Here is a 27,174-nt window from a genome sequence, read left to right as displayed (position 1 = left end):
AATAAAGGGGACGTAACTCCGTAGTAAACTTTCACATTTTTTTTTGGTAATATTACATAGTATATGCGTTTTTTAAAATTTATTATTATTTTGTTTAATCAATAGTTTTCATTACGTTATAAAATATTTTTTTATAATTAGGAAATTAAAAAATGTTGTTCGATGAATTAAAACTTCTAAAATTTTCGCTGTCCTTTTATTTTTGTTCTCTAAAATGTAATTTTCTTATCAATCTAACGTTGGGCCAACAGATATGGGAAGGGACTCGTAAAACTTTCTTATCGTCTATGCACGGAGCGATAGTTTTTAATTTAATTAATTTATTTTATTGGATTCGATACGATTCGATTTTATTTTATTTTATTAATTTTATAAAGATCTGATTTGACGAAAAATCGATAGTGCAGTACTTAATCTCATCGGCTATATACAACCAACATTATTTAACATTAGAAGATAAAGTAATGTTAAACTTACCACATTATTAAATGGTTGCTGATATCCCTGAAAGTTTGGTGGAAAAGTCGGCTGACTTTGCACAAAATTTATAAGTTGTGTATTCGGCGGTCCTGGTATAAAAGGTGGACCTGTTACAGGCCCCGGTTGAATGAAGGCAGCTGGAGGCGGAGCGTAAGCTTGGGGCGCAAAAGTTGCAGCTTGCAGCAGAGGAGCAGCTGTTACAGGAACTTGTTGTGGCAAAGCTGCAGGTTGAAGAGACGAAACGTGAGCTACTTGAGATGTAGATGATAATATTGGGGCGTTTTGATGGATAATCGGCTGAGTTGGAGATGGGACGGACTGTTGATTGTATTCTAAAAAATAAGTTTATAAGTATACATAACAAACTTGTTTAAACTTGTTTGAGTAGTTTCAACAAACTACTCAACTTTTAAATTTGTTTACTAGAACATTTTTTTTACTTAAACTTAAACTAAAATACAGCAAATTGGAATAATTTCACTGGATGGGGATTTGGCTTCTTCTTTAGATTGTACAACTGAGACATCATAAGGCCATTTACGAACTCGGTGTTTGTTTTTCGATCGATCAACACATTCCATGATATACCTCATGAAACCATATCCATAGCAGGCCATACGGAACCACACTACTGATCAATTTAATCCAAGTGATTCAACTTAGTAAATAGAACAAATAGAATATTAACGAAAACTGAACCTTTTCTGTACAAAAATAATCCTACTTTTCGAATCAACTCAAACCTTCTCGGTTTTGTTGGCCTTAATAATACCATTGGTACTAGATAGGATATTAGCAGCATATAAATAAAGCAATAAAAGATCGCAGGAAGTTTTGTAACTGTAAATATTGTTACGTTTTTCTGTGGGTTCAGGAATTAAGTGAAGTAAACGTAGTTTAACTAAATTAACTCACTTAACTACAAAAAACTCTCTTCTTCTTGCGACCTGCTCGATTATCGTGCGTTGGCTATCAAATTGGCTATACTAATTTTGTTAACAGCAGCTCAGAAAAGGGAGGCAGAGGATCTGTTAAACCATTCCCTCAGGTTTTTAAGCCATGACGTTCGTCTTCGACCTGGCCCTCTTCTTTCATCTACCTTGCCTTGTATTATTAAATGAAGTATATTATATCTCTCTGTTATACACAATTTTATAAAGTATTATAATTATAAAATATTCCAGTTTGCGATTCTTGACTGTTCTGACCACTTAAAAAAATGAAATCAAAAGATGCAGCAGCTGTTTTTATACACGCACATCTGTTCTAGAGATCAGAATGTCAGGTAGAATTTTCGAGATAAAAAGAGCTCCCCTTCGTGCATTTGAGGACGGTAATTACAGTCACATAACAATATGTTATGCGACTGTAATAAACAATATGTACTATGTGTAATAAACGCAATGCAAAATTGTAGAATAGACAGCAGATATATTAACTTAATTAAAGAAACTATGAACCAAGCTACAGCTACATACTAGCTAAATGAAAATGAACACACGAACCCTGTACCATTAAACAGAGGAGTCAAACAGGGAGATACTTTATCACCCAAACTGTTCACCTTAGTTTTGGAGGACGTTTTTAAAAACCTAAATTGGAAATATAAGGGAATAAACATCAATGGCCGCTACCTCAGTAATCTACGATTAGCAGATGACATAATCCTGATAGCTACTGACCTACAAGAAATGCAAACCATGCTTTTAGAACTACATACCGAATCTTCTAAAATAGGACTGAAAATGAATTTAAACAAAACAAAAGTCATGCACTCCGAAGACACCGTGACAATAATAAACGATAAAGTTATAGAAAAAGTTGAAGAATATATATACTTAGGACAAAAAATAATACTAAATAGGGATTTTCAAACTGAAGAAATAAAAAGAAGAAGAAAGTTAGCTTGGGCAGCATTCGGTAAACTGAACTATATACTCAGAAATCAACAAATTCAATTACATCTTAGATCTAAAGTTTTTGATGCATGCATTATTCCGATATTAATTTATGCGGCACAAACATGGACAATCACAAAAAAGAATATGAATATACTTAGTCACTCAACACGCGATGGAAAGAGCAAAGCTAGGTATATCACTTAAGGACAAGAAAACAAACACATGGATAAGACAGAAAACCAAAGTCACCGATGTGGTGCAAAAATCATTAAAATTGAAATGGGAATACGCTGGACATGTAGCTAGGAGCGATCTAAACAAATGGCACAGATCAACTTTAACCTGGAGACCATACCAACACAAAAGACCCAGAGGCAGACCTCCTATGAGATGGACAGATGATCTGAAAAGGACTGCCGGGAAAAATTGGCTACAAGTAGCGTAAAATAAAAAACAATGGAAAGGAAGACTTGAAAGAGGCTTATATTCAGATGTGGACGTGAATGGCTAGACGAAGAAAAAGAAGAAGAACAATATGTTCAATATTATTTTATATGGAATTAAACCATAATTGACTGTAATGACAATTAAATTTTTTACTTGTTTGAGGTTTCAATTTCCAATCTGAAAATCTAACAACTGAGGTCTAATTTCCAAAATCAACTCCATCAATAAACAGGAGAGGGATTCTCGTTCGAATCTCCGAACAGTAAACATATTAGCAATTAGCGATAAATTGATATTTAATATTAGCTTGTTAGTTTGCTTATTGAATTGAATTGTTGAATTTTGTTTATATCTAAAATTTAAACAAAGGTGCACTGCAAAAGTGTTACTTCTTCTGGATTAAAAACTGTAAGTTTGATTTTCTCATTTCATCTATAACAAATCAAGAGCAAACAACTATTTCGCCGATTTGGCGTGAGGTTAATTACCAGTCCTTCACTCACTTCCAAACTCTAACATTGAAGTTTACCTTAATGCAGTAACTTGTAAAGTGGATCCCAAAAAAATACATTCTATTTCTAAAATTATAAACGATCGTATTTGTATCTTCTTTACCAGTGAACAAACAGTCAATGAGTTTCTAGCAAACGACAATGGGATTGTAGTAATTAATCAAGAACGTATTCAGGTCCGAAGACTAATAACTCCAAATGAATGATTGATTATTTCCAACGTATGTCCAAGTATTCCGCACAGCATTATAGAAGAACAACTGAAAAACTTGGGTAAACATCTATTAACTCCAATTGACTTTCTCAGGATAGGGACTTCAAATCCAGCATTCAAGCATATCTTGAGTTTCCGACGATACACTTTTATAGCGCCAACTAACTTAGACAAATTACTCGATTCTATGTAATTAACCATGAGAATAACAACTATTGAATTTTCTTTTCCATCGAAAAGCAATCTTGCTACTTATGCAAACAGCAAGGACATTTTGCATCTCAATGTCCTAATAAAAATAATCAGACTCCTTCAAACAACACCCAAAATACTGTTCATCTAAACGCTCTACAGGAAGTACACCAATCAGCTTCCCTTTCAACAATTTCTTTTACACAATCCTCTTCTAGCGAGACTGAAACTACAGTACAACAATCAGCTCCTTTGTCAATAAATTTCTCTACATAATCCTCTCTTTACTGAGGCTGAAACGCCTAGAAAAATCATTACCTCTCAATCAAATAAGCATACTCTGATTAAATTGCGACCTACCCAATGAGACTCAAATGGATACCTTAGATCAAGATACATCCTCATCCCAGCAGCCTAAACGAAACGTATCTGAAATAATATACCCCCCCCCCCCCAATAAGAGATAACGAAAATGCCTTCACTGAACCGAAGCCACGAAGCAAAAAACCAAAAATTCAAAACAAGAAAACAACAGAAACCTAGTAGAAGATCTTACCAAATCTTCTTCTTCAAGTGCCCTCTCCGCTACGGAGTTTGGCAATCATCATTGCTATTCGTATCTTTGAAGCTGTTGCTCTAAATAATTGGTTAGATGTGCACTGGAACCAGTCTCTTAAATTGCGCAGCCAAGATATACGTCGTCTCCCCACGCTTTGTTTGCCCTGAATCTTTCCTTGGATAATTGTCCAAATTATCCACTTACCAAATGCACCAGACAAATCTTCAAAGAAAACTCCAACAATGGATACTTAACACAGGAAGAACTTATTGACTTTTTTGAAATGCGCATGGTTCTTCAGATTCTCTCAGTGTCGCCAGAACTTACTCGGAGGATATCGAAGGATTGATAGACTTTCTAAAGAAAATACACCCTATGTTAAGTTCAAGACATCTTAAATCCCGTTGTTCTAGAATTATAAACAAAATTACAGAACAAATTTTAAGTAATATTTCTACCGATGATCCTAGCGATTCCTCCCCGGAGACTTATTAATTAAATTATTTTCAATTCTATTATTCAATAGGACCTAAATGGGTACCATAACCATTTAGAAGATGTTAAAATTCTTATAAATAAGTTTCATCCATCCATCCTATGTTTGCAAGAAACACATTTCAAAGGAAATTCGTGTCACAATCTTAACAACTTCATCTCCAGACTACGATTAGGACACACTAAGATCACACATGATTTCCTACTACACAAGCAACTCAAACCTTTGTTTTACGCGTATGATGTGAACTAACAGTACATCACTTATTAGTGGAGTGTCCGCTCTAAGTTACCTACAAAAATAAAAGACATTCTAAGTGAACATAGTGACCACAATCGTACCATACTTTTTTTGGTTTCCTCGGGACTAATTAACAAAATCTAATTGGATTCTTTGATTTTTTTATATTTATGTTATCTGTAAAATCGACCATTGCTAAATAACCCTTGTGGTTGAAGCAGTTTCAAATAAAAAAAAAATGAATAAACAGGAGAGATCAAAGAACTGCATTTATAAAAAACCTTGTGAATGCAACAATTTTTATGTGGGAGAAACTTCAAGATCACTAAATGTTAGGATAAATAAGCATAAATCATAGAAAAAAAAACCAGGCAAACATGCCTGGTATATTGAGCATATAGTCCAATGAAAATATGCATCAATAGTAATGTAAGAAACAGACAGCAAAAACCCCCAGTTTCATTCAATGGAATTGCCGGGAATATCACATCACCTCAATTTATAATTAAACGTAGGTTCAGCTGTCAGTATGCTACGTAACATTAAACAACTTCGACTGTACAATGGAAGGAGACTGATTGTGAAAAGCTAAAGAATGTCAGGAGACACAACGATCATCAAAGGAAAATACAAAGGAGAGGATGTTTTGATCCCGCATATAACGATGATTCCAACGGACTTACCGTTTGATTTTAAGGATCTACAAATCACAAGGCCAATCGTTGGAAGTTTGCAGAATCCACTTGGAGTTTCCATGTTTCACACATGAACAGCAAGAGTATTTACAAACATCAAAAAAATACCAAAAATATTGTTTATCGAAAAGCATTACATTGACTTAACTTTTTTCGTACAGAATTTTTTGAGCATTTTTGTTTGGTTATCTCTGCTAAATTTTAGTTATTGAACTTTGACACATTATTTTATTTTAAGGCGGTACTTAAGTCAGTTAGTACTTAAATAAAATAAAGAAAGGAAAAATCTTACCACTAGCATAAAATGTAGGTGGGTGTTGGAAATTTGTAAGCGGTGGCGTATTAGTTTCTGGCAAACTCTTCTGTCGGATTGAACTATATCTTTTGGATCCTTTCTGTTCAGCTTGTAATCTTGGTGGTACACTACTCTGCCGTTGATTATTCGCATTATTATTAAAACTACTCTTACTAGTACCAGACTTATTTCCGTTACCTTCATCAATATTCAGTTTACTCATGTCTTTTTCTAAATCCTAAAAAAATAATATTATAATAACTAAACGGAGAAAATGTAGAACAAGTATCGGAATACGCAAAAATCAAATAAAAAAAATGTAATATAGAAAACGCAATTAGGAAAGTACTACAAGTAGAACTAACTAGAGGTAGGTAAGATTATGTCTATATTCTTTGGTATGATGTTGCTTATAGAAATAACAGATAGGGAAATGAGAACGGCCATAAAAGCAATCAAAAATAAGAAAGCACCGGGATCCGGAGCCATCTCACCTGAGCTTATAAAATACGGATCAAAAAAATTACACCGAATGATACAATGGATATTTCAGAAAGCCATAAATGGAGAACAGCTCCTAAAGGAATGGACGGAGGCATATATGACATCTATATTTAAGAAAGGAGATAGAAAACGATGCGAAAACTACAGAGGAATAAGCGTAATATCATCAATAGGAAGATTATATGGGAAGATACTGCGAGAAAAGATAGAGCAAGCGATAAAAGGCAAAATCGGTGAGGATCAGGCAGGCTTCATGGCAGGAAGATCATGCATAGACCACATATACACACTGGAACAACTGTTGGAAAAGAAAAAAGCAAAAAATAGAGATATACATTTTGTGGAAAATGTATATCTCTATTTTTTCTCTATGTATATCTCTCTATTTAAAAATGGGAAAAGTGGCATTTGTGGAAAATCGGAACAAGAATCATAGGAGACTTCACCACAACAAAAGGACTCCTGCAGGGTTGTTCCACATCTCCAACCCTATTCAAAATATACTTAGAGAAAGCCTTGACTACATGGAAAAGAAAATGTGAAGGCATGGGAGTACCGGTACGGAACGAATACCTATATACGTTAAGCTTTGCAGACGATCAAGTAGTGATTGCACAAGACCAAGACGACCTCAGCTACATGATGAAGAAACTACAAGAAGAATATACCAAGGCTGGCCTAGATATTAACCTCGCGAAAACAGAGTACCTATCTACAAGTGAAGAAGACATAGAAGATCTACAGATTGATGACAACGTAACAATAAAAGGAAAGGATAAATTCAAATACCTGGGGTTTATAATCACGAAAAAGGCAACAACAGAAGAAGAAATTACACAAAGATTAGGACAAACAAGAACAGCAATCCGACAACTTAACTCAGTATGGTGGGATAGACACCTAAATATGAAGACAAAAACGCAGATTTATAAAACATTAGTGCGGAGTATTATGACATATATGACATACTTACGAAGTAAGATAGTAGCAACAGAGATGGAATGCCTGCGGAGATGCTGCAGAGTAACAAGAATGGATAGGAGAAGTAATGACGAAATAAAGCAAAGAACATCAATAGAAACAGACATACTAACATATGTAGAACAAAAAAGACTAAAGTGGTATGGACACGTAAGAAGAACTAGCGACAGCAGATGGATAAAGAGAATAACCGAATGGAGCCCCATAGGAAGGAGGAAAAGAGGACGACCGCGAAAATCCTGGAGGAACGAAGTAGACGACGCCATGAGTAAGAGAGGCCTAAACGATGGAGAATGGAACAACAGAGAGAGATGGAAACGGTTGAGCGAGGGAAGGCAGTGAATACTGTAGAATCCCTAAATATGTACGACTTGGACTCCTTTTTTATACGTTTGGAGTCTATTAGTTCGTTCACCTCTGTTCCTTGAGTTCTTAGAAAGTAACATATTGTAGACCGTAAAACTTATGCTACATTTCTACAGTTACAGTCAGGTTAGCACCCTATTGATAGAATATAAACCCATATAGGTCACAAAAATAGGGTTATGACTTGGAACAAGGAACATTCAACATATATTTTGCTACAAGCGGAATTTAACAATCCGAAATGTTTTCTGTATGAATCGAGCTATACACCAAGAAACCAACAACAGCCATGTTTACTAATATATTTAGATTACAGATCAACACTGTTCTGAAGCTATTTTCTTGTGGCATGTTAAAGTAATTACTATTTAAATGGGAATAAGCCACAATTAAAGGTTAAAGTACGTTTATTGAGTTTCAATTTCCATTTCGGAAATCCTATGATCAACAAATCTTATGATATGATCAATACCATAGCAACCAATTAAAACTCTTCTTCTTCTTCTTCTTCCTTCTTGTATGTAGGCTTTAAAGCCTGTTCCTTCTTCAATATTAACCTCCTTAATTCTTTAGATTGTCGCACCATATTTTTCTTGGTCTGCCATTTGGTGACTTATTTCCTGTTTCCGTTTTGTCACCCATCCATTTATATCTACTATATTGCGTGCTCTTCTTATATTTTCGCTTCTCTCCCTATCCAACACACTTTTCCCTGATATTCGTCGCAGTATTTTCATCTCTGTTGTTTCTAGTAGTCGTCTCGTTCTAGATGGGTCAGGTCTTGTGTATTTTAATATACCCGTCCCGGGTATATAGGTCTAATTGCTGCTTTATAGATTCTTGTTTTTGTGTCTTGTCTTAGGTGTTTGTTCTTCCAGATTGTGTCATTAAGAGATCTTGCCGCTTTACTTGCTTTGTTGTCGTACTTTTCTTCAACATCTCCGTAACTAGTTATATATATTCCTAGATATCTAAACCTTGCCTCCTGCTTTATTATTTTCCCACCAATTTCGATTTTACATCGTAGCGGGTATTTAGATGTTGTCAACATTTGGGTTTTTTCTGCTGATATTATCATATTGTACTTCTTGGCTGTTCTATTGAAGATGTGTGTTAATCTTTGGAGCTCGTCTTCTGTCTCGCCGATTAATGCAACGCGTCGTCTGCATAACATAATATTTGGATTTCGTTGTTCCCCATTCTGTAGCCATAACCTTTACGTACTGCTTGTATTATTTCGTCCATTATTATATTAAAAAAAGTGCGCTTAACGAGTCACCCTGTCTGACTCCGCTTTGTACTGGTATACACTGTGTTAGTTTTCCCTTTATCTTTGCCTGTGCCTGTATTCGATTATGGAAATAGATGTTTTCGATGGTTTGTATAATATTGATTGGTATGTCGCTTTTATACAGTAGGTGTAAGACGTCTTCGACTGAATTCGACGTCTTCGACAATTAAAACTCAATAATTCAAATATAATGATCTTGAAGGTGCAGCCAACCAGAAGTTTCTGAAAAAGCCAATGAAAAAACAAAAAAATGTTTTAAGACAAATTAAATACTTACGTTATTTTTATTAGAAGTATAAAAATTCTGTGATTGAATAAAGTCATCCTTGGAACGACTTTTAGCGGGCAATATCTTTTGTGGTGTTGACTTCCTATTTCTGGCATTCCTAGATTTTGTGGTAAATCCGTTATACTCAGCTTCATTGAATTCCTTTATACTACCACTGATACGACCTGATCCTACTCTAGATTGATTACCCTTATTGTTATAATTGTCTTGAGAACTAGAATTATTTAAGGAGTTTTCAGCTCGGGGTGGTTGATATGTCCTGTCCACAGGAGGCTCGTTTCTGAAATGAAAATATGTGATGGGAAAAACGGATCAACTAAAACTTTAGAAAATCATCATCGTATATTTTCGTACACCTCTTATTTATGTGGTATTAACATTTGCACTTATCATAATAGGATTGAATTCAAAGGCAAACAATAAGCAGAATGTGTATTACCACTTCGATTCTGAACAACACTACAAATTGAAGTTGGCATCAAATCAGCCTATCGCTACCTTGGAAGAAGCTTTTCATATCTCAAAAAAGTAAAAAATGGACTATGTTAGTAAACAGATTTTAAATATTCTATATTTTTTTTATGCGAGAACGTCATAGTTAGTTTATGCCTATGATGGTTTATGTCTAACCTATGGCCGTCACATGGTAGAAGTATAGACATATAATACAAATAGACTGATCGCTGCAATACATTACCGTTCCCCCAGTGCAACAGAGAAAACAGACGCAAAGCAGTTTCTGCATTTCTGTCTAATGGGACGGGTTTATCGACGACGTGACCTAAATGACCAAAATGAAAGTCACGTGGTCAATAAACCTGGCCCATTAGAAAGAGATGCAGGGACTGCTTTGAGTCAGTTTTCTCTGTCGCACTGGGGGAACGTGATTGTATGGCAGCAGTCAGTCTATTTGTATTATATGTCTATGGGTAGAAGTGCGGTTACGGTTAATTATTGTTAATCGAAAAGTTGGTTCGACATTTTGCACAATACGTTTTGGGATAAGCCGTCCTTTTTCAAAAGCACAATAAGATAATACAATAATTACTGTAAAGAATAATGCATTATTTTGATTTGTGTCAGTATTTTATAAAATTATTAGAACTTTTTAAATTTTTGAAGCGAAGCTTCTAAACTGGTATTGTATTTTACTTTTTTCTCTATAGTGACATGCTGAGGCGAGCGCTACGGCTAAAATTTGATTCGAAACGATTCTCGAACGTCAAAATTCATCATAAATGTCAAAAGTCAAAAATGTCCACCCATCAAATTAATAACAATATAACATCGTCTGTTTAATAACGCCTGATATCGTAATCAATTTAAATGTGACATTAAATAAATTAAAAGTCCACTTTAAGCGTAACTTTCAGTATTCTTCAAGTTCCAATTAATCCAAAAATGAATTTATATACAAGCCACTCAAAAGTTTATAAAGAAAGAATGAATTGTTTAGAATAATGATGAATTTATATTTCTTTGAAAGGTTTCCTTTGACAAGATACAATTATGTCTTTATTTGAACAGATCGAACCTTTGATAAAACTTCATAATAAAGAGGTAAGTAATATCATTAAGATATAATAAAATTTGTCATGACATTACCATTGGTGGATAAAAATCATTAAAAGGTCAAACCAACCAACATTAATGTTCTAATGTATATAGAGAAAATACTGTAATGAGCACATATTTTTAGGGAAGCTGCTGTTACACCAGTCCAACAGTTATTTTGAATATTATTATTTTTTGCTTCTGGAAAAATGCAAATGACAGTAGCTGACTATATGGGTATATACAGGGAAACAGCTTCTAGAATTGAAAATAGATCAAACAAATGATGAAATCGTCCAAATTGAAGAAAAGTTTTATACCATTCTATGATTTCCAAGATGCATAGCTGCAGTTATTTGTACTTTAATACGAATTGATTCTTATGCAAGTGCAAATGTAGAAATATATCGTTCGGAAAGATTTTTTTCATTAAATGTCCAAAAAAGCAGTGACTAGTTTAAAAATTAGAAATATTGTTGCAAAATAGTTGGGTTCTGTACATGAAAGCTGGAGACTTTTTTAAGTTTGTACTATTTTTTATAGTTGTCCAGTGTGGTTACAGTTTGAAATCATATTTTATGATTCAGCTAGACAAGATGCTAGAACAGAAGCAGATAATCTGTATAATGAATCTCCCATTCGCACTAGGAATGTTGTGGAAAGGGCCAATATAGGGTATGGAAACGATGATTTCCAATTTTTAACAATAGAATGAGATTAAATTTGACAGTGTATATGAATGTAATAGTAGGAACAGGAGTTTTTCATAACATCATCATAGAAAATGGAGTCTCAAAAGACAATTTCTCTCAATTTTAAGGTCAGATTGAGGGAACATTATTGTGAATTATGTATTAGACAATATTTTGTAGAACTCGATTCACAATTTCTAAAAAAATATTTTCTATTAAACCAATTGTTTTGTTTCTGTATTTTCAAAAGTAATTTACAACAACATGGTTTAAACCTTGGTTTAAACCATGGTTTTTTCTCTATGTTGTTGATATTATCCTAATAATGAAAACTACGGCTCAACAAACTACAAATACAAATTTGACGATTAAATTTTTAAATTAATATATTTTAAATTATTCTAATAATTAAAACTGTAATTTTATACTAGTAATATGTATTTAAATTTTTCTTCATTTTGTTATCTCAACAAAAATATAATAATTCAAGACCGATCCTGATAGATATCTCTTTTGAATATCTCTATTGTATTTTATTATTATTCAACAAGGTGGTTCCCCCCCCCCCCCCATAGCATCGTTCACTGTGAGTGATGGTGCGGCGATCAGGTGGCTCAGGGGATTCCCAAGTTGATTTTCTGTGATTCCAGCATAATAGTTTATAGTTTGACTTGGCAGTCTTGGCACTTAGTACTTATTTTACTATTTTTATAAACGCTTGTGTAGTGATTTTTAAATGGGAAAAAAAGAGAAAATGTCAGGTTTAAGTGGACGAAGACGTGACTTGGAATTCCTTTGAAAGTATTAAACTTAGCAGCAGAAAAGGTGAAAGAGCAAAAGTGTAAAAAATGTGTGATAACTTTAGAGGGTCAGATATCAAGAATGAAGAATAACTTAATTACATGTTCTTCTGGAAATAATGATAATGATAATGACATTGAAGGTAAGAAAAAATGCTTAAATTGCACTGTATTTTCATACTTTCTTCCTATACTATTTAAATGAACATTATTAAATTAACATGGGAAATTAATAATTAACAATATCAATTTTTTACATTTTTATAAACGAACCGTCGTATTATCTAGCTTTTATATTGGCCCATTTCTTCACTTGGTACAAATTTTGAACAATGTCAGTTATTTAAAATTTGACTTAATGTGATCACAACAAGACATTTTGATATTCCTGCATTTTTAAAATTTAAGATGACAGAAGCATGACAAAAAGAAATAAAACCCAGATTATGTTTTTTAATACCATATTTATAAATTTATAGTTGAATATTAATTGTTTCTATTTTTCCTCCCCATTTTTGTGTATTTTGTATTTGCGAATCTATTACATAAGTTTTTATAAGGAACTAGAAGCTTTTCATGCCTTATTTTTTGTGTCTTTTAGCCCTATTAAAAACTACTTTGTTTCGTAAAAAAAATATTTCTTGTTTTTAGATACTCAAGAAACTGTGACTTCTGACAGGGCTTCTTCTTTCTCCTCTTCTGCATCCTGTGTTTCAACGGAGCGAAACGATAGTGCATGCACTGAAGACAGAGATGCAATGATGTCCAGACCAAGTACTTCTTCTAATCCCCAATCATCTCAACTAGTAGCTCAAAATTGAAAAAGACGCAAAACTGAAAGTTCTGTGGAACCCTTTCTTATCAAAACAAGTACAAACCAAAAGGAGGCTCGACAAGCAAACAGCATGTTATACATTTGCTACAAATTCGCCATTTAAACATGTTGATGATCCACAGTTTATTCGTCTCATAGAAGAACTTCGACCTGGTTACAAGCCACCTAGTCGAAGAGATATAACCGGACACTTGCTGGGGAAATGCAAAATATTCGCGATTTTATACAAAATGAAGTTGTTTGCTTGGGTTTTGATGGTTCGTCGAATGTCCATAACGATCCCATAGTGTGTGTTACAGTTACCACAAAATCTGGTGAAGTTTATTTATGGGAAACTTTTGATACGTCAGGCCATGCTCAGACTGCAGATTACCTTGATTCAATTACATATGATAGCATTAAGAAGTGTGGGGGCGAATTGAAATGCAAAGTTCGCTCAGTAGTTACAGACAATGGTGCTAACGTAAAGAAAACGCGTTTCCTACTAGAGAAGCGCCTAGATCTTGATATTATTACATACGGCTGCTCTGCGCATATTTTAAACCTTCTGACTAACGACTGCCAATCGTCCAATACCAATATTACTAAACACGTAGTTAGTATTGTTAAATACTTTCGTAATAATCATTTTGCAAATGCATGTTACCGCAAATCTGGAAATTTAAAATTTGTTGTACCCATTGAAGTTCGATGGAATACAATGTGCGATTGTCTGGAATCTTATATTGAAGCTTGGCCAACATTGCTTAAAATTTGTGAAGAAAATAGGCAGACCATAGACAAAGATATACAGGCTAAAGTAGGGAATGTAGGAATTAAAAGAAGTGCAGAAGACTTGCTTTTACTACTTAAATCCATTTCTGTAGCTCTTGATACAGTACAAAGTAATACATGTACAATTAGTGATTCTGTATGTGTATGGAAGGAGCTTGAAAACAAGTTAAGAAATATTGGCAATGAGGAGTGTATAAAAAAATTCTAAAGTCGGTATGAAATGGCAATGACAGAAGCACATTTTTTGTCATATCTGCTTGACCCAAAAGAAAAATCTCCAACTTTCGCAAAAGAAAAGTTTTCCGAAATTGACGTTTTACCAATAATTGTAAAGATTCTGGCAAAAAGTGTACCTTTGCAAAAACATTTTGTGACACTGATTGAGTGGTGGAAAAGCCACAAAAATATTGACATTATTATTATTATTAATATTATTGAACACCTTAACACAGCCCAAGCGTCTTCAGTTGGCGTTGAAAGAATTTTTTCTTCCTTTGGGCTAGTGCAGTCGAAACTTAGAAACAGGTTGGGTACAAAAAAAACCTCCAAATTGTTTTTTTTTATTTAAAGTGTTTAATACATCTACTTAAAATGAAGATAAATTATATTTTTGTGTTTTCAATCTTAATTATTTTGAATATTTTTACGTTTGAGGTTTTTTCGTTATATTAATTTTTTTTATGTAAGTAAATAAAAATAAAAGTTGTCTTAATCATTGTTTTCATTGTTTATTACTATTATTTTATAAAATATTTCATTCATTTAGTCAAGTATTTAGAAAATAAATCGGGTTTAAACCAAATAAACCTGATTTAAACCAAAAAAACTGTTTTTTTGGTTTTTTTAAAAAAACCTTGGTTTTTGCCAACCCTGATTTACAATGTATGTTTTAAACTTACTTTCACCTTTGTCAAGATAAATTTTATAGGATATTATGATGCTCATATTTTAGTAATTTGCATTTTTATGTAAGTTTAAATTATGTCGTTTAATCTTAATTGACATTCATTCACTTCATTAAAAGATGATTTGATTAAATTACCCGTTTTAATTTACAAATATACGATTTTTCCTAATAGGGTTAGTTTTCACCACTAAAAAATAAAAAGCAACCAACGGCTCCATTGCACTCAATATAAAACATTAAAAAGTTATAATTTCCTAAATTTTATGGATGAACGATTTTCTCTGACGCGCAGTCTACTATCGTTACAGTCGAGTGAGTTTTAATATACTGTTACAGACATATAAATTCTGAATATTTTTAATTATAGATATTAATTGTGTATGAAGCACATAATTAACTTTTTAAATTGTTATACCCACAAATAAATTAGAAAAATAATAGCTATGCTAGTTACCTCGTTTCTACCTTCCTAAATTGTGACTCTTGATCAACCTTTACAGTTATTCCTAAATCATAACTTTCTTCATTGGTTTCTGATGGGTCTCTAACTAAGGGAGGGAAGTCTTCTTTGTTCTTCCTGTTTAAGTTCTTCTTTTCTTTTCTTACCAGAGGTGGTTTGGTATAGGCCTCTTCATCTTCCCAGTTACGTGTATACTTATTAGGACCACGGCTAATGAAACAAATATGGAACATTAGAAATGTGCCGTATTGTGCATGTTTTTTGATAATATAAGTAATGAAAGAAATAATCTAACACAATTTGTCACATCTTTCGATAAGCCTCTTATCAATTTTTTAAATGAGACGCCCCGATGGATGTTTCATCTGTCATCATAAAAGTATCGATAAAATAATAACCACAATTTACATAAACATAAAATAAAAGTAAATCCAACAATTTTCTAGTCATTTTAGCATAATAAAAATTTATTACTGCACTTATTACTAACACTGCAAATTTAAAATATGTAAAAATATAAGCAACAGCTTAACAAAGCAGCACCCAGCTGGTCAATTTCATTAGCGGTAAATTTCATTGAACTGATAGTGTGACCTTGATACCAATTAAAACGAAAATCAAAGATCACACAGTTTAAACACAAAGGGGAAATACTAGAGGGCACACTATATTAGGGAGTATTTTTCAGATGACCATCATTATCAGCAATACCTCTACATTCCTAAAATCTAGGACGCCGCATAATTTAGTTAACCTAGCGTTATTCCTTCTTGCCGCGTGTCCGGCCTAGTTCTACTCCATATGTGCTATACTTTCCACAGAATTTGTAATTCATGATTTGGCTCTTATAGTACCATTTGGAACCCTATCTATCTCTTAACGTCAGTCCCAACATGGTTTTTGACGACCATATAGTTTTGAAAATCTGTGTCAAAGGATGAAGCATTTTCGGCGAGAAGTTGTAAAGTTTTGGCAAATTACTTGGCCAATGGTTGTGTAGGGCAGTTGTATGCACTGACAATGGGACGTAGAGGAATATCGGGTTTGTGAATTTTGGGTAGGTCATATATTCGAGGTGTTCTGGAAGACTTTTCACGATCTCTAATTCTTCTCAAGAAGAATTAGAGATTGTTTGATGTCAACAGAAAGAGAGGTTTTATTGATAATGACTTTTGTTGTTTTCTCTAGATAGGTTGTTGGATTATTAGGAATTGGTCTGTAGTCTGGAGAATTAATGAGATTTGAGAGTTTATTACTGTAAGAAGAAGTGTTTAGGATGAAGGTGGTATTGCCTTTATCAGCGGGAAGATTGACTAGATTTGGATTTGACTAAAGTTCTTTCAGGACTTTTCTTGGATTGGCTAATGTTCAGAGTAGGAGGCTTTGAGTTTCTAACAACTCTATCGATGTCCTGTCTAGTTATTTCAGCATCTTCGGAAGTTAAATTGGAGATGGTTTCTTCAGTTTGACAGATGATTGTCTCAATTGGAACGTGACTTGGGGTAACAGAGTAATTGAAACCTTTGGCTAAAGCTTTAATGGCAATGGTCGAAATAGGGGTATCAGAAAAGTTATGAACCACTGTAGTAGGTTTCGAACTTATTGTTTTTGGAATTTGTTCGGCAATTAAATGCGCTAATTTGCGCTTATGAGTTTCAGTCTTAGATTCGAAAGTGTTTAAGGCTGTCTATGTGTTGATACCGTTGAAACTGTCCCATAATATAGGATGTACATTGAAAGAATAAATAGATGACCAGATATTGAAAATATTGCTATTTCTAGTTTTCGTCTAGTGGAATGAATAGCTTCACGGAGAAGCGCAAACCTGGTCTTTGAAAGATTTGGGAGATAAAAGAAGAAGTATGATGTTTGAGTTTTAGAAATTTGGGAATGACTCTATGATCTCGGAAGGCTTTAAGGAATGTTAAATCACAAAGAAGACGATTCTTATGTAGCAGCAGATTCATCATCATCACTGGCTCGACAACCCTTTTTGGGTCTTGGCCTGTTCCAGGATTCTTCTCCATTCTGATCTGTTTCGTGCTTTTTTTCTCCAGTTTTTTATTTTTAAGGTTGTTATATCATTTTCTATTTGTTCTAAGTATCTCAGCTTCGGTCTTCCTCTTGTTATTTTTCATACTGGCATCTGTTTAAATATTTTGTTTGGTATTTCGCCTTCTTCCATTCTTTCTAGATGTCCTATCCAACGCAGCTGTCCTATTTTAATGAATGTTATAATATCCGCATCCTGGTATATTTTGTATAGTTCAGAGTTGTATCTTCTTCGCCATATTCCGTTTCCTTTTGTGCCCTTATATATGTGTCGCAAGATTTTTCTTTCGAAGGTGGCTAACAACGCCTTTTTTTTAGTGCATGTCCAGGTTTCTGAGCCGTATGTGAGTACCGGTCTTATTAGGGTTTTATATATTTCGCATGTAGCAGCAGATTGCTATATGATTTATTGAGCTGGTAAAATTCCTCCTTGTAGAGGCGAATAAAATGTTCCGAAAAATTTCCGCGGTTAGTACAATTAAACCTAGAGCTAAAATTAATACTATTACAAGAATTAATATTAAACTCAACAGTCTTCCGGGTTGAACCGCGTCGATTATCATTGCGCCAACTCCAGCCAAACCACGTCACCATCGATGGTATAAATGAACCGTCCTCTGTTTCCAGTAGTAGTAATGCATTGGTTTGTGATAAGTGTAGTAGTGTCTGGGGTCTCTGGAGATTGAGACCTCGAAAGCTCTGAAGAAGACATCAAAGAGGATGTAGAAAGCTCGGCGCAATGATAATCGACACGGTTCAACCCGGAAGACTGTTGAGTTTGATATTATTTCCTGTAATAGTTTAATCTTAGCTCTATGTTTAATTGTACTAACCGCAAAAATATTTCGGAACATATTTTTACCATCATTTGTACTAAAATTTGGGTTTTTCCAAAAACTTTTTAAATCATACTTGTTGTTTATTACCTTCCAAAAATTTTCAACAAAAAAAATATTGTGCTCATATTAGAGAAGTAAAACAAAGAAATTTTGCAACTTACCCATATTTTCTACGTCTCCTGGCTCTTGGAGGCCCATCTTCATTTCTAATATCATAACCATAAATAGCGATCAGTTCAGCTCTAGATTTTGGTGCTTGTTCAGGTTCATTAAACCGATCATGGGACCATCTTTCTTTCTGGTCTTGCCAAATCTTCTTCTTCCCATCTTTATCTTTATCAGCTTCTTCTTCATTTGCTTCCTCACTAGAACACATAATGTACACACTAGAACATGTAAACTTTATAAAATATGTCTGCCTGTTGTTATTTGAAATTCTAAGCTGAGGTAAATTAAAATTATAAAGATATAAAAACTTATAAAAATAAAAGAACTGACCAACATATTGCTATTATCTCAATACCTATTTGTACTGTTGTGTTGATATATTTCTAAAATTAAGGTACTACAAATTTTATATCATTCAAGAGAGATAACTTCAACAAGAGCGTTCACTGAACTGGAAAACAGGAGTAGATTAATTACTCTTTATCTTTGATTTTGACTTTAGTCTGTCACTGTTTGACGAGCTGTAAATACAGCTTTTACACAATAATTGCATGGTATCATACCTTTTAGAGGCATATTATTTCTTCTTCTGGTAGTGCCTATCTAACATTTGTAACTATTTGTTATAAGAGTTGTATCTAATCGTCAGATACTCAATAAGTTGTATGTAAATCTGTTGTAATGAGCCAACGCGCACGTGACCGTTGCAGCCAGCTGGCCGCACTGGCCACATCTCGTTGATACGAACAGCTTCCGGCCAGCCGGTCGTTACGACCAAAGTTAATATGTACATATCATATGGGACAACGTGCATGACGGACAGCCAGTATATAGCCAGACAGTGATCTGTACGTGTGTTGAATAGTTTGTGTTTATTTTTCCTATTTAAAAATGGAACTTAATACTTGTTTGCTTTAGTTTTATTTTAGAATTATATGTATACACAGCAATGGCTACCTCCGTGAGAGCCATTTTGTAATTGAAACTCAGACATCATGGAATACATCAGTATATTACCTGATTATCAGAGTCATTATTCAGGATTGAAAACCCTTCATCGAAAATAGTTAAACAGCAATCTAACAGTAAAAAAAGATGTATGATCTCTATAAAGAAAAATGTGCTACAGAGGATAGGGAACCGAAGAATTTAAAGTACTACTACCACATCTTCAAGAGTAAATTTAACTTACACTTCAAAACACCTCTCCAAGATACCTGCAAGCTATCTGATGAATTCGAACTGAAAATCTACATCAAAGGAAAGCAGATGCTGCCAGGGAGAGTTTAAAGAATGATTCAAAGAAACTAGATGAAGCCTATGTGATTATATTTGACTTACAGAAAGTTACTTTACTTACTTACTTTAATTTATTAAATTAAAATAATATACGACAATTTTCATAGAACTATTTATTGCTTAACTATACATGTTTACAGAGCTGAGTGTCGAATGCTACTACTAAAATACATTACAAAACGTATAACAGAAGCCCCTAGGGGAGGGGGGTCGTTTCTAAAAACTATAAAAGATTTTAACTTTTGAAAATAACGTACATTACAAATTTATTCATATTGTCCTTATCAGAACCATCTACAGACGCAGCGACTGCGACAACAATAGCCGACGGATTTGCTGGGTACCTACTTTCTAAAGGGAGGGTTTAATCTACAAACTTTCACCAGAAATATGTAAAACTGACAAACATTTTAATCTTTTAATAGATTTCTGGAAGCTAATTTACCCAAACTTTATGAATTACCGATATGAATCTAAAATAATAAAATAAAATCGACAATAACATGAAGTGAATTATAATGAGACGGAACACCTACTATAAGAGGAATTTGTATATATACAATTTTGGCATACATTGCATGAACAACAAAACAGGATACACATATGTATGGGACATACATAGATGTATCCTGTGTCCTCCCGAAGAAGTAATTATTAACAATGACAATAATTAAACCTCATTCAAATAACTGTGTTCCATATTTTTAGGATAAAAAAATAAGTCATTTTAAAAATGGTACAAGTCAATTTTCTTTTTTTTTTTCAAACACAAATTGGACCCTGTTCTGCAACAATGGTGTAACCCACAATTTGTTTACAAATGTAAAATACATGCCAACAAGTTTATTACGAGTGGTTTGACAAAAAGCAAAAATGGTAGAAGCCGTATCTGGTACTTTAGCGACATCTATTAACCAAAGTTCTAATCCACATTCGTCAAACTAGTGATAATGCATAAATCTACAACAACCAGGTAATCCACAGTGCGGTTTACATTGTTGTTGAAAAATATTCAATGGGTATATGTATCAACATAAACTACAATAATTCTTTTTCAAAACAGAACATGAATCAATTATTTTATTAGGACAAATTGGCTATAGATCTCAGTAATCATTTGTTTTATAATATGCTGTAGTTTACTATTTACACAAATAAACTTAGCGGTTGATACCCTGGTGCTATAAAATGTAGTGGGTTACGCCGTTGTTGCTTATTGCTGCATTATACATTGGGGGAAAAACTAAGACAAATTAAGTTAATTGCGTTATACAATACATGCGTTTTTATGCAATAAACGACAATTAGACCGAAATCATTAGACTGAAAGCAGTAAACCAAACTCATTGGACCGAAAAGCCCTTTACCGTAACCTCACTAGACCGAACAGCATTGGACCTACAGCATTTTCATCAGTTAAACAAATTAACATCGCAAGTTAACATCGAAAATGCAGGAAAGGGCAGAAAACCTTTACTTGGAAAAATAGAACTGCCTCCACTGTGGCCAAATGGTAGACAGCTTTCTGCTGAAAAAATAAAAGACCTGAAAGACATCTTGGATTTGGTACCTACAGATGCAAAAGTCTTTTATAATTTCTTAGATAAAGTCGGAAGTGAAAATTTCATAGACGATGTAGAAGGACATGGACAGATGCCAGATTTTACTATTGATGAAGAGCAATTTGACGTTGTATATGAATAATAAAAATAACTGTATCTACTTTTTCTCAATAAAAATGCTTTCTGATTATCTTTTGTATCAAATTGTATTATAAACTATTTTGACATAATTAACTATGATCACTTACTCAATTTTGCAACAATCATGTAACCCAGTTTTTATTGTTTTTTTATACCAAAAATTAAAGGTTATTGTTTTATTTCGATATTTTCCGTTTATATGTATTATTGTAAAAGAGTAAAACATATTTAAAGAAAAAAATCTCAGCAAGGGAATTTTCTATGATAACGAAATACAAAAAGCTAATTATCTCAGAACAACATGCCGGTGGCTTACACCATTGTTGCAGAACAGGGTCCAATTATACTCAGCATTCAAGCAAAATTTCAATATTTTGTGTCAATGTTATAAAACTAAACATCTATGTTAATTAAAATCCAATTATGGTACATATGTGATATTTCTAGAATTAACTATAACTGATTTCACAAAACCTCCAATATCTCAGTTTCAGCTTTTGTGGAGTTGGACCATTGTCATTCTGGGCACTTCATATCTGTCTATCAATTACTCTTTCATATTTTCATGGTATGACTAAGTAGTTTTATGGTTTGTACATTATTGTACATCTTCCTTGTTTTTGTAAACAGGTACTAATAGACTGCTTCCCCATTTTTTCTGACATTTTGGTCACTGCTGTTATATGTTGACCATATAGATTTGTATACGCTACTGCTTCAGCTTTTGCTAATTTCACTTAAAGGAATATATATATATATATATATATATATATATATACAGTGTGACCCATTTAGATTGGAAACACCTCTATAAAATTTGAAGTTGTTAACTGATTTTAATCAAATTTTTTTTTAATGTCATGTAATAAAATGTCTATTGCGGGACAAAATATGAAATATTTAGTTAAATTTTCAGGGCATTCTACGATACTTTTTTTTCGTCGAAAATGGAGAATTTGTATTAGCGATTTTTTTATTAAAAAAATTTCTACGCCACTGGATTTAGAGTGGATTCAAATAGCTATTACAAAAATTTGATTAATACATATTAATTAATAACAAACTTATGACAACTTAAAATTTTAAAACTCACTAAGAAAAAAACACTCTGTATTAACGTTAAAAAAAAACACTCTGTATTAACAGAAACATGGAAACATAATTTTAGTTTAAATCCTAGTTGCCTCTACCAATCCACCATCTAATTGGATACATTTGTCGTAGCGTTTATGAATATTTCTAATTACATTTCTTAGTTGTTGGGGAGTAATTTCTGCACATGCCTGTCGAATTCTTGCACGAAGTTCTTTTACGTCTCTTGGACGGGTTTGGTAAACTTTTTGTTTGATAACTCCCCAGAGAAAGAAGTCTAAAATTGTGAGATCTGGAGATCTGGGTGGCCAATCTATCAACGGACTACCCCGGCCTATCCAACGGTTCGGAAAATTTTTATTTAGCCAGTGCTTCACGGTTCTGGCGTAATGAACAGAACAACCATCTAACTGAATATACAAATTTAATCGTTCATTAATTGGGAGCTCATGAATAGCATCCCACAAGTCGGTGTTTAAAAATTCTAAAAAGTTCTGTGAGTTCAAGTTTTCTTCAAAAAAGAAAGGACCAATAACTCGCTCGTTCAGTATACCACACCAGACATTGATTTTTTGAGAATACTGGCTTTTACAGTTTATTACCCAATGGGGATTATCTGCTGTCCAATAGCGACAATTCTGTAATGATACTACTCCATTTGTAGTGAAAGTGGCTTCGTCGGTAAACAACACGTTTTTTAGAAAATTTATATTGTTTAAATATTCCCCTTGGGCCCATAAACAATATTCTAAACGTTTTGCTTCGTCGCCTTCTTGTAATGTGTGTAAGAATTTTGGTTTGAAAGGTTTAATATTATTTACCTTAAGACATCGCCGAATACTCTCTCGAGGCACATTCAAATATAAACTGGCATTCCTTAAACTGGCATTAGGGTTATTTCTGAAATGATCTAAAATGATTTGATCATTTCCTCTTCTTCTTTGTAACGGGTTATTTTTTAAAATTAGTTTTGATACTGCACCATATTCATTAAATATTCTATTTATTTTGTTTACCGTACCGCAGCTAATATTAGGACGATCCACATGCCTGTCATTAAATATTGTACAAACTTCCCTGGCACTTCTATCGTTCTCTCCCAAAAGACGTATAATTTCAATTTTTTCTCTCAAACTTAATCTTGCAGCCATGACACAAAATATTATTAAAAGAATTTGAAGTAAATATTGTTGCAGATATTATGCATACATTTATGCTAGCACTGAAATTTGTATGACACAAATAATTTCAAACAGTAATATCGTTGTCATGGCAACTGAGATTTAAGTTGTAGCATATATGGTTAATAATAATATAAGTGCGTTACTTGCATTAAATTTTTATGCTATTTTAAACGTTTTTTGGCTAGTAGTGGTTTATTATTAAAATTATTTGAAAAATAATTAGTTTTATGGTTATCTGTTGATACAGGGTGTTCTTTTTTAACTCGTAGCTTAGTGAGTTTTAAAATTTTAAGTTGTCATAACTTCGTTATTAATAAATATATTTAAATGAAATTTTTGTCATAACTATTTGAAGCCACTCTAAATCCAGTGACGTAGAAATTTTTTTAATAAAAAAATCGCTAATACAAATTTTCCATTTTTGACGAAGAAAAAGTATTGTAGAATGCCCTGAAAATTTAACTAAATATTTCATATTTTGTCCCGCAATAGAACTATTATTACATGACATTAAAAAAAAATTTTATTAAAATCGGTTAACAACTTCAAATTTTATAGAGGTGTTTCCAATCTAAATGGGTCACACTGTATATATATGTTGATAAAATGGAATGACAAACAAATTAACTGAAGGTTGAAATTTGGTTCCAGACTTTCAACTACATAAAACCCGTAAACTATTTCTCAGATACCTTTTACTGGATTAAGTTTCATTAAAGTATTGAATTATCAAGAAAAATTGTAATTAGAGGAGAAAGTGCAGTCAAAACTTTGTGGATTGGAATGTTGGTCTCATCCGTACAATAATAATGCAGAACACAAATATGTATTTAATTAAACTTCTCTACAACTTTCAGCATTTTTAAAATATATATTTAAAGTAAATGGGATAATTTAAAATATGTTTAAGCTCTTTTGGAAACCGTTTTGGTATATACAAGAGAAATATTTGTCAGGAATTTAGTATCAAAAGTAAACAAGACCATTCAATGTTAAGCAATATTTATCTTGTGTCTGGTCAATTTTGCTTTACTTTCTGGACAATAACCGCTTGTTTTTTGCCGTTTTGAATAATATTTTGCATACATTCTTAAAATATATGTCTAACTAAATATATGATAACCAACACAATCATAAAAATAATAGTATTTCATTAACAGTGACTCAGTCACGGTGATTTATAAATCACTGATAACTAGTGTTCCTTGCTAACTTTGATAACTGTTATCAGTGACCAGATATCTCAGATATCAATTCATGGTCACCACCTCACAAAACTTGTTTATATAATAAATATTATGATATTCTCTGTGAATGTGATTTGGGGAACAGTGATTAACATCTGGGAATTTACCAACTGTGAAAATTAGGAACTGAAATACTAGATATTTGATGTTATCCACTAATATTTGTCTTTTTGAAATCATAAATTTAAAAGAATATTAAATGTATTGAATATATTTTTTCTTTCATAAAAACATTCTTAAGGTTTATAAAAAATATTAAGTGAAATTCTAGAGTTATTTTTACTTTTATTTAAAAGAGGAAGCATTGTCAGATTTAAAGTGCTTTGAAACTGGATTACTTTATTATTAGTATTGTAAATTTATTTATTATAAGTCAAACCATCTAGTTGCGTTAGTTAAACATATTCATTATCAGCAATGTTTTTATAGTACTACCTAACACAGAGTGATCGCAATCATATTGTTTAGTTTACGATACTTGTGACGACCCAATAATGTACATAAAAGTACAGTTATTTAAAATTCACGGTCAATGATAGTGGTGTGATTTAAAAATCACCACTTTCACCATTAAATTAATATTACTTAGCAAAAATTGGTTGCTGAACATATTGCAAACCTTGGTTACTATTTAAAAGACAAATTCAAACCCTCCTCTTATTACAATTTTGTTTCAAAACCTGAAAAAGTAATGTTAATGCTATGAAAAATATTTTTTTACATTATCAGTTTCAAATCAATGTGAGAGTAATTTCATCCTAAGTAGTTTGGGGAGGGGGGCTGATAAACAAAATATATTATGAAGATAACTATTGTTTTTTCACTATAAATTTATTGTTAGTTAAACAATTGTAAGAATATCTTATCTTTAATTCAACATGAATGCAACTAATTACAACTGTTTCAATATGTTATTGCAGATGCCACATGCATAACATTTAATTTAATTTTAGAAAATGAGGTGATTGTATAAATATATAAATGAAAGTTAAAATGAAGATAAAATAAAAATGACCTACTTGTCTTCTAGAGTCCTATCGTCATGTTCATAAAATGTACCCCGCTTTGGAATGTACTGGGGGTTCTTCTTGTCTTCATCATCATCTACTTTTTTAGACGGGGTGCTCTCTTGACCATCTCCTTCTTCCCGTTCTAATATAAGGCTACCATCATCTGAGTGCTCATCTAAATCAGAAGCCCTGGATCTTACTTTAACATTTTCGTCTTCTTCACTATAGCTTTCAGCATCAGCACTATCATATTCTGAGTTGTCACCTGAATTATTCTCAGGAAAAGCGGTGTCAGTTTCCTTCTGTAAAAGCATTGTATTGACTGACGGTGAACATGAAATAACCTTTAGTGAATGCCTTGCTCTACTTAATATCCCCGACCTTAATTTAATGACTAGATTGGTCTTTCTCTTTTAGTTTTCACTTTTAAGTTGTTCTCTAAAAGAATTAGTTGAACACTTACCTCGGATGTGGCAAAAGAATTATCGCTTTCCTCTGTCGCAGTTGCTGCTTGAACTGTTATAGGATCCATTTCTTATATAAAAAATAAATTTCATTCCTTAAATTAAAAAGACGTAAGATATGAATATGCTTCTCATAAATTATACCATAACATATGTTTACGAATGTTTCTAAGTACTTGTAGAAGTTAAACAGAGAAAGAAAAGTAAACGTATGACATTTCTTATACAGCTAGAAAATATGTCAATTTCTAGAAGAGGTTAGGAATTAGACTTTTGCTTATCCATTGTATTAAAGAATTTATTGGACTTTAGAATTTCTAAATAAAATATTAGTCAGACGTATACACAAAATATTATTGTTGTATATTGTTTTCAAACAATAGAAATAATAATTTAGAACAAACTTCCAAATGGCCTTTTATGTAGTAGCCTAATAAAAAGGTTAAAAGGTAATGCCAAATAATTTGTTCCAAAGGTAAATTTTAAAATTGTCATTAATTTGCATGTACGGTAATTAATTGCAGTTTAACAAATAAATTCATAAAATAACAGGAAATTAAAAATGGTAAGCTAAATAGCCATAGCACCTCCATAGCATGTAATGTTATTTAGTCTTTTTGTCGGTAGATGGC

At 32.8% G+C, this 27,174-nt stretch overlaps 1 protein-coding gene across 1 annotated transcript in view; it reads right to left on the bottom strand.

Moving 5' to 3' along the window:
- Nucleotides 1–26,929, bottom strand: part of btz (CASC3 exon junction complex subunit) — a 28,771-nt gene extending 1,842 nt beyond the window's left edge. Inside the window, exons 1-7 of the mRNA XM_072532924.1 lie at nucleotides 26,542–26,929; nucleotides 26,088–26,380; nucleotides 18,537–18,740; nucleotides 15,479–15,694; nucleotides 9,451–9,742; nucleotides 6,029–6,269; nucleotides 478–812 (exon numbers count right to left, since the gene is read on the bottom strand). Of these exons, the coding sequence (XP_072389025.1) occupies nucleotides 478–812; nucleotides 6,029–6,269; nucleotides 9,451–9,742; nucleotides 15,479–15,694; nucleotides 18,537–18,740; nucleotides 26,088–26,380; nucleotides 26,542–26,610 (1,650 nt within the window). The 5' untranslated portion in view covers nucleotides 26,611–26,929. The remainder of the gene's footprint in view (nucleotides 1–477; nucleotides 813–6,028; nucleotides 6,270–9,450; nucleotides 9,743–15,478; nucleotides 15,695–18,536; nucleotides 18,741–26,087; nucleotides 26,381–26,541) is intronic.
- Nucleotides 26,930–27,174: the final 245 nt, after the last annotated feature.

Source organism: Diabrotica undecimpunctata, chromosome 5, assembly GCF_040954645.1.
Source record: "Diabrotica undecimpunctata isolate CICGRU chromosome 5, icDiaUnde3, whole genome shotgun sequence".
Classification (NCBI taxonomy): domain Eukaryota; kingdom Metazoa; phylum Arthropoda; class Insecta; order Coleoptera; family Chrysomelidae; genus Diabrotica; species Diabrotica undecimpunctata.
Note: the sequence above shows the minus strand (reverse complement) of the source record. Positions and strands in the feature narration are given on the sequence as shown.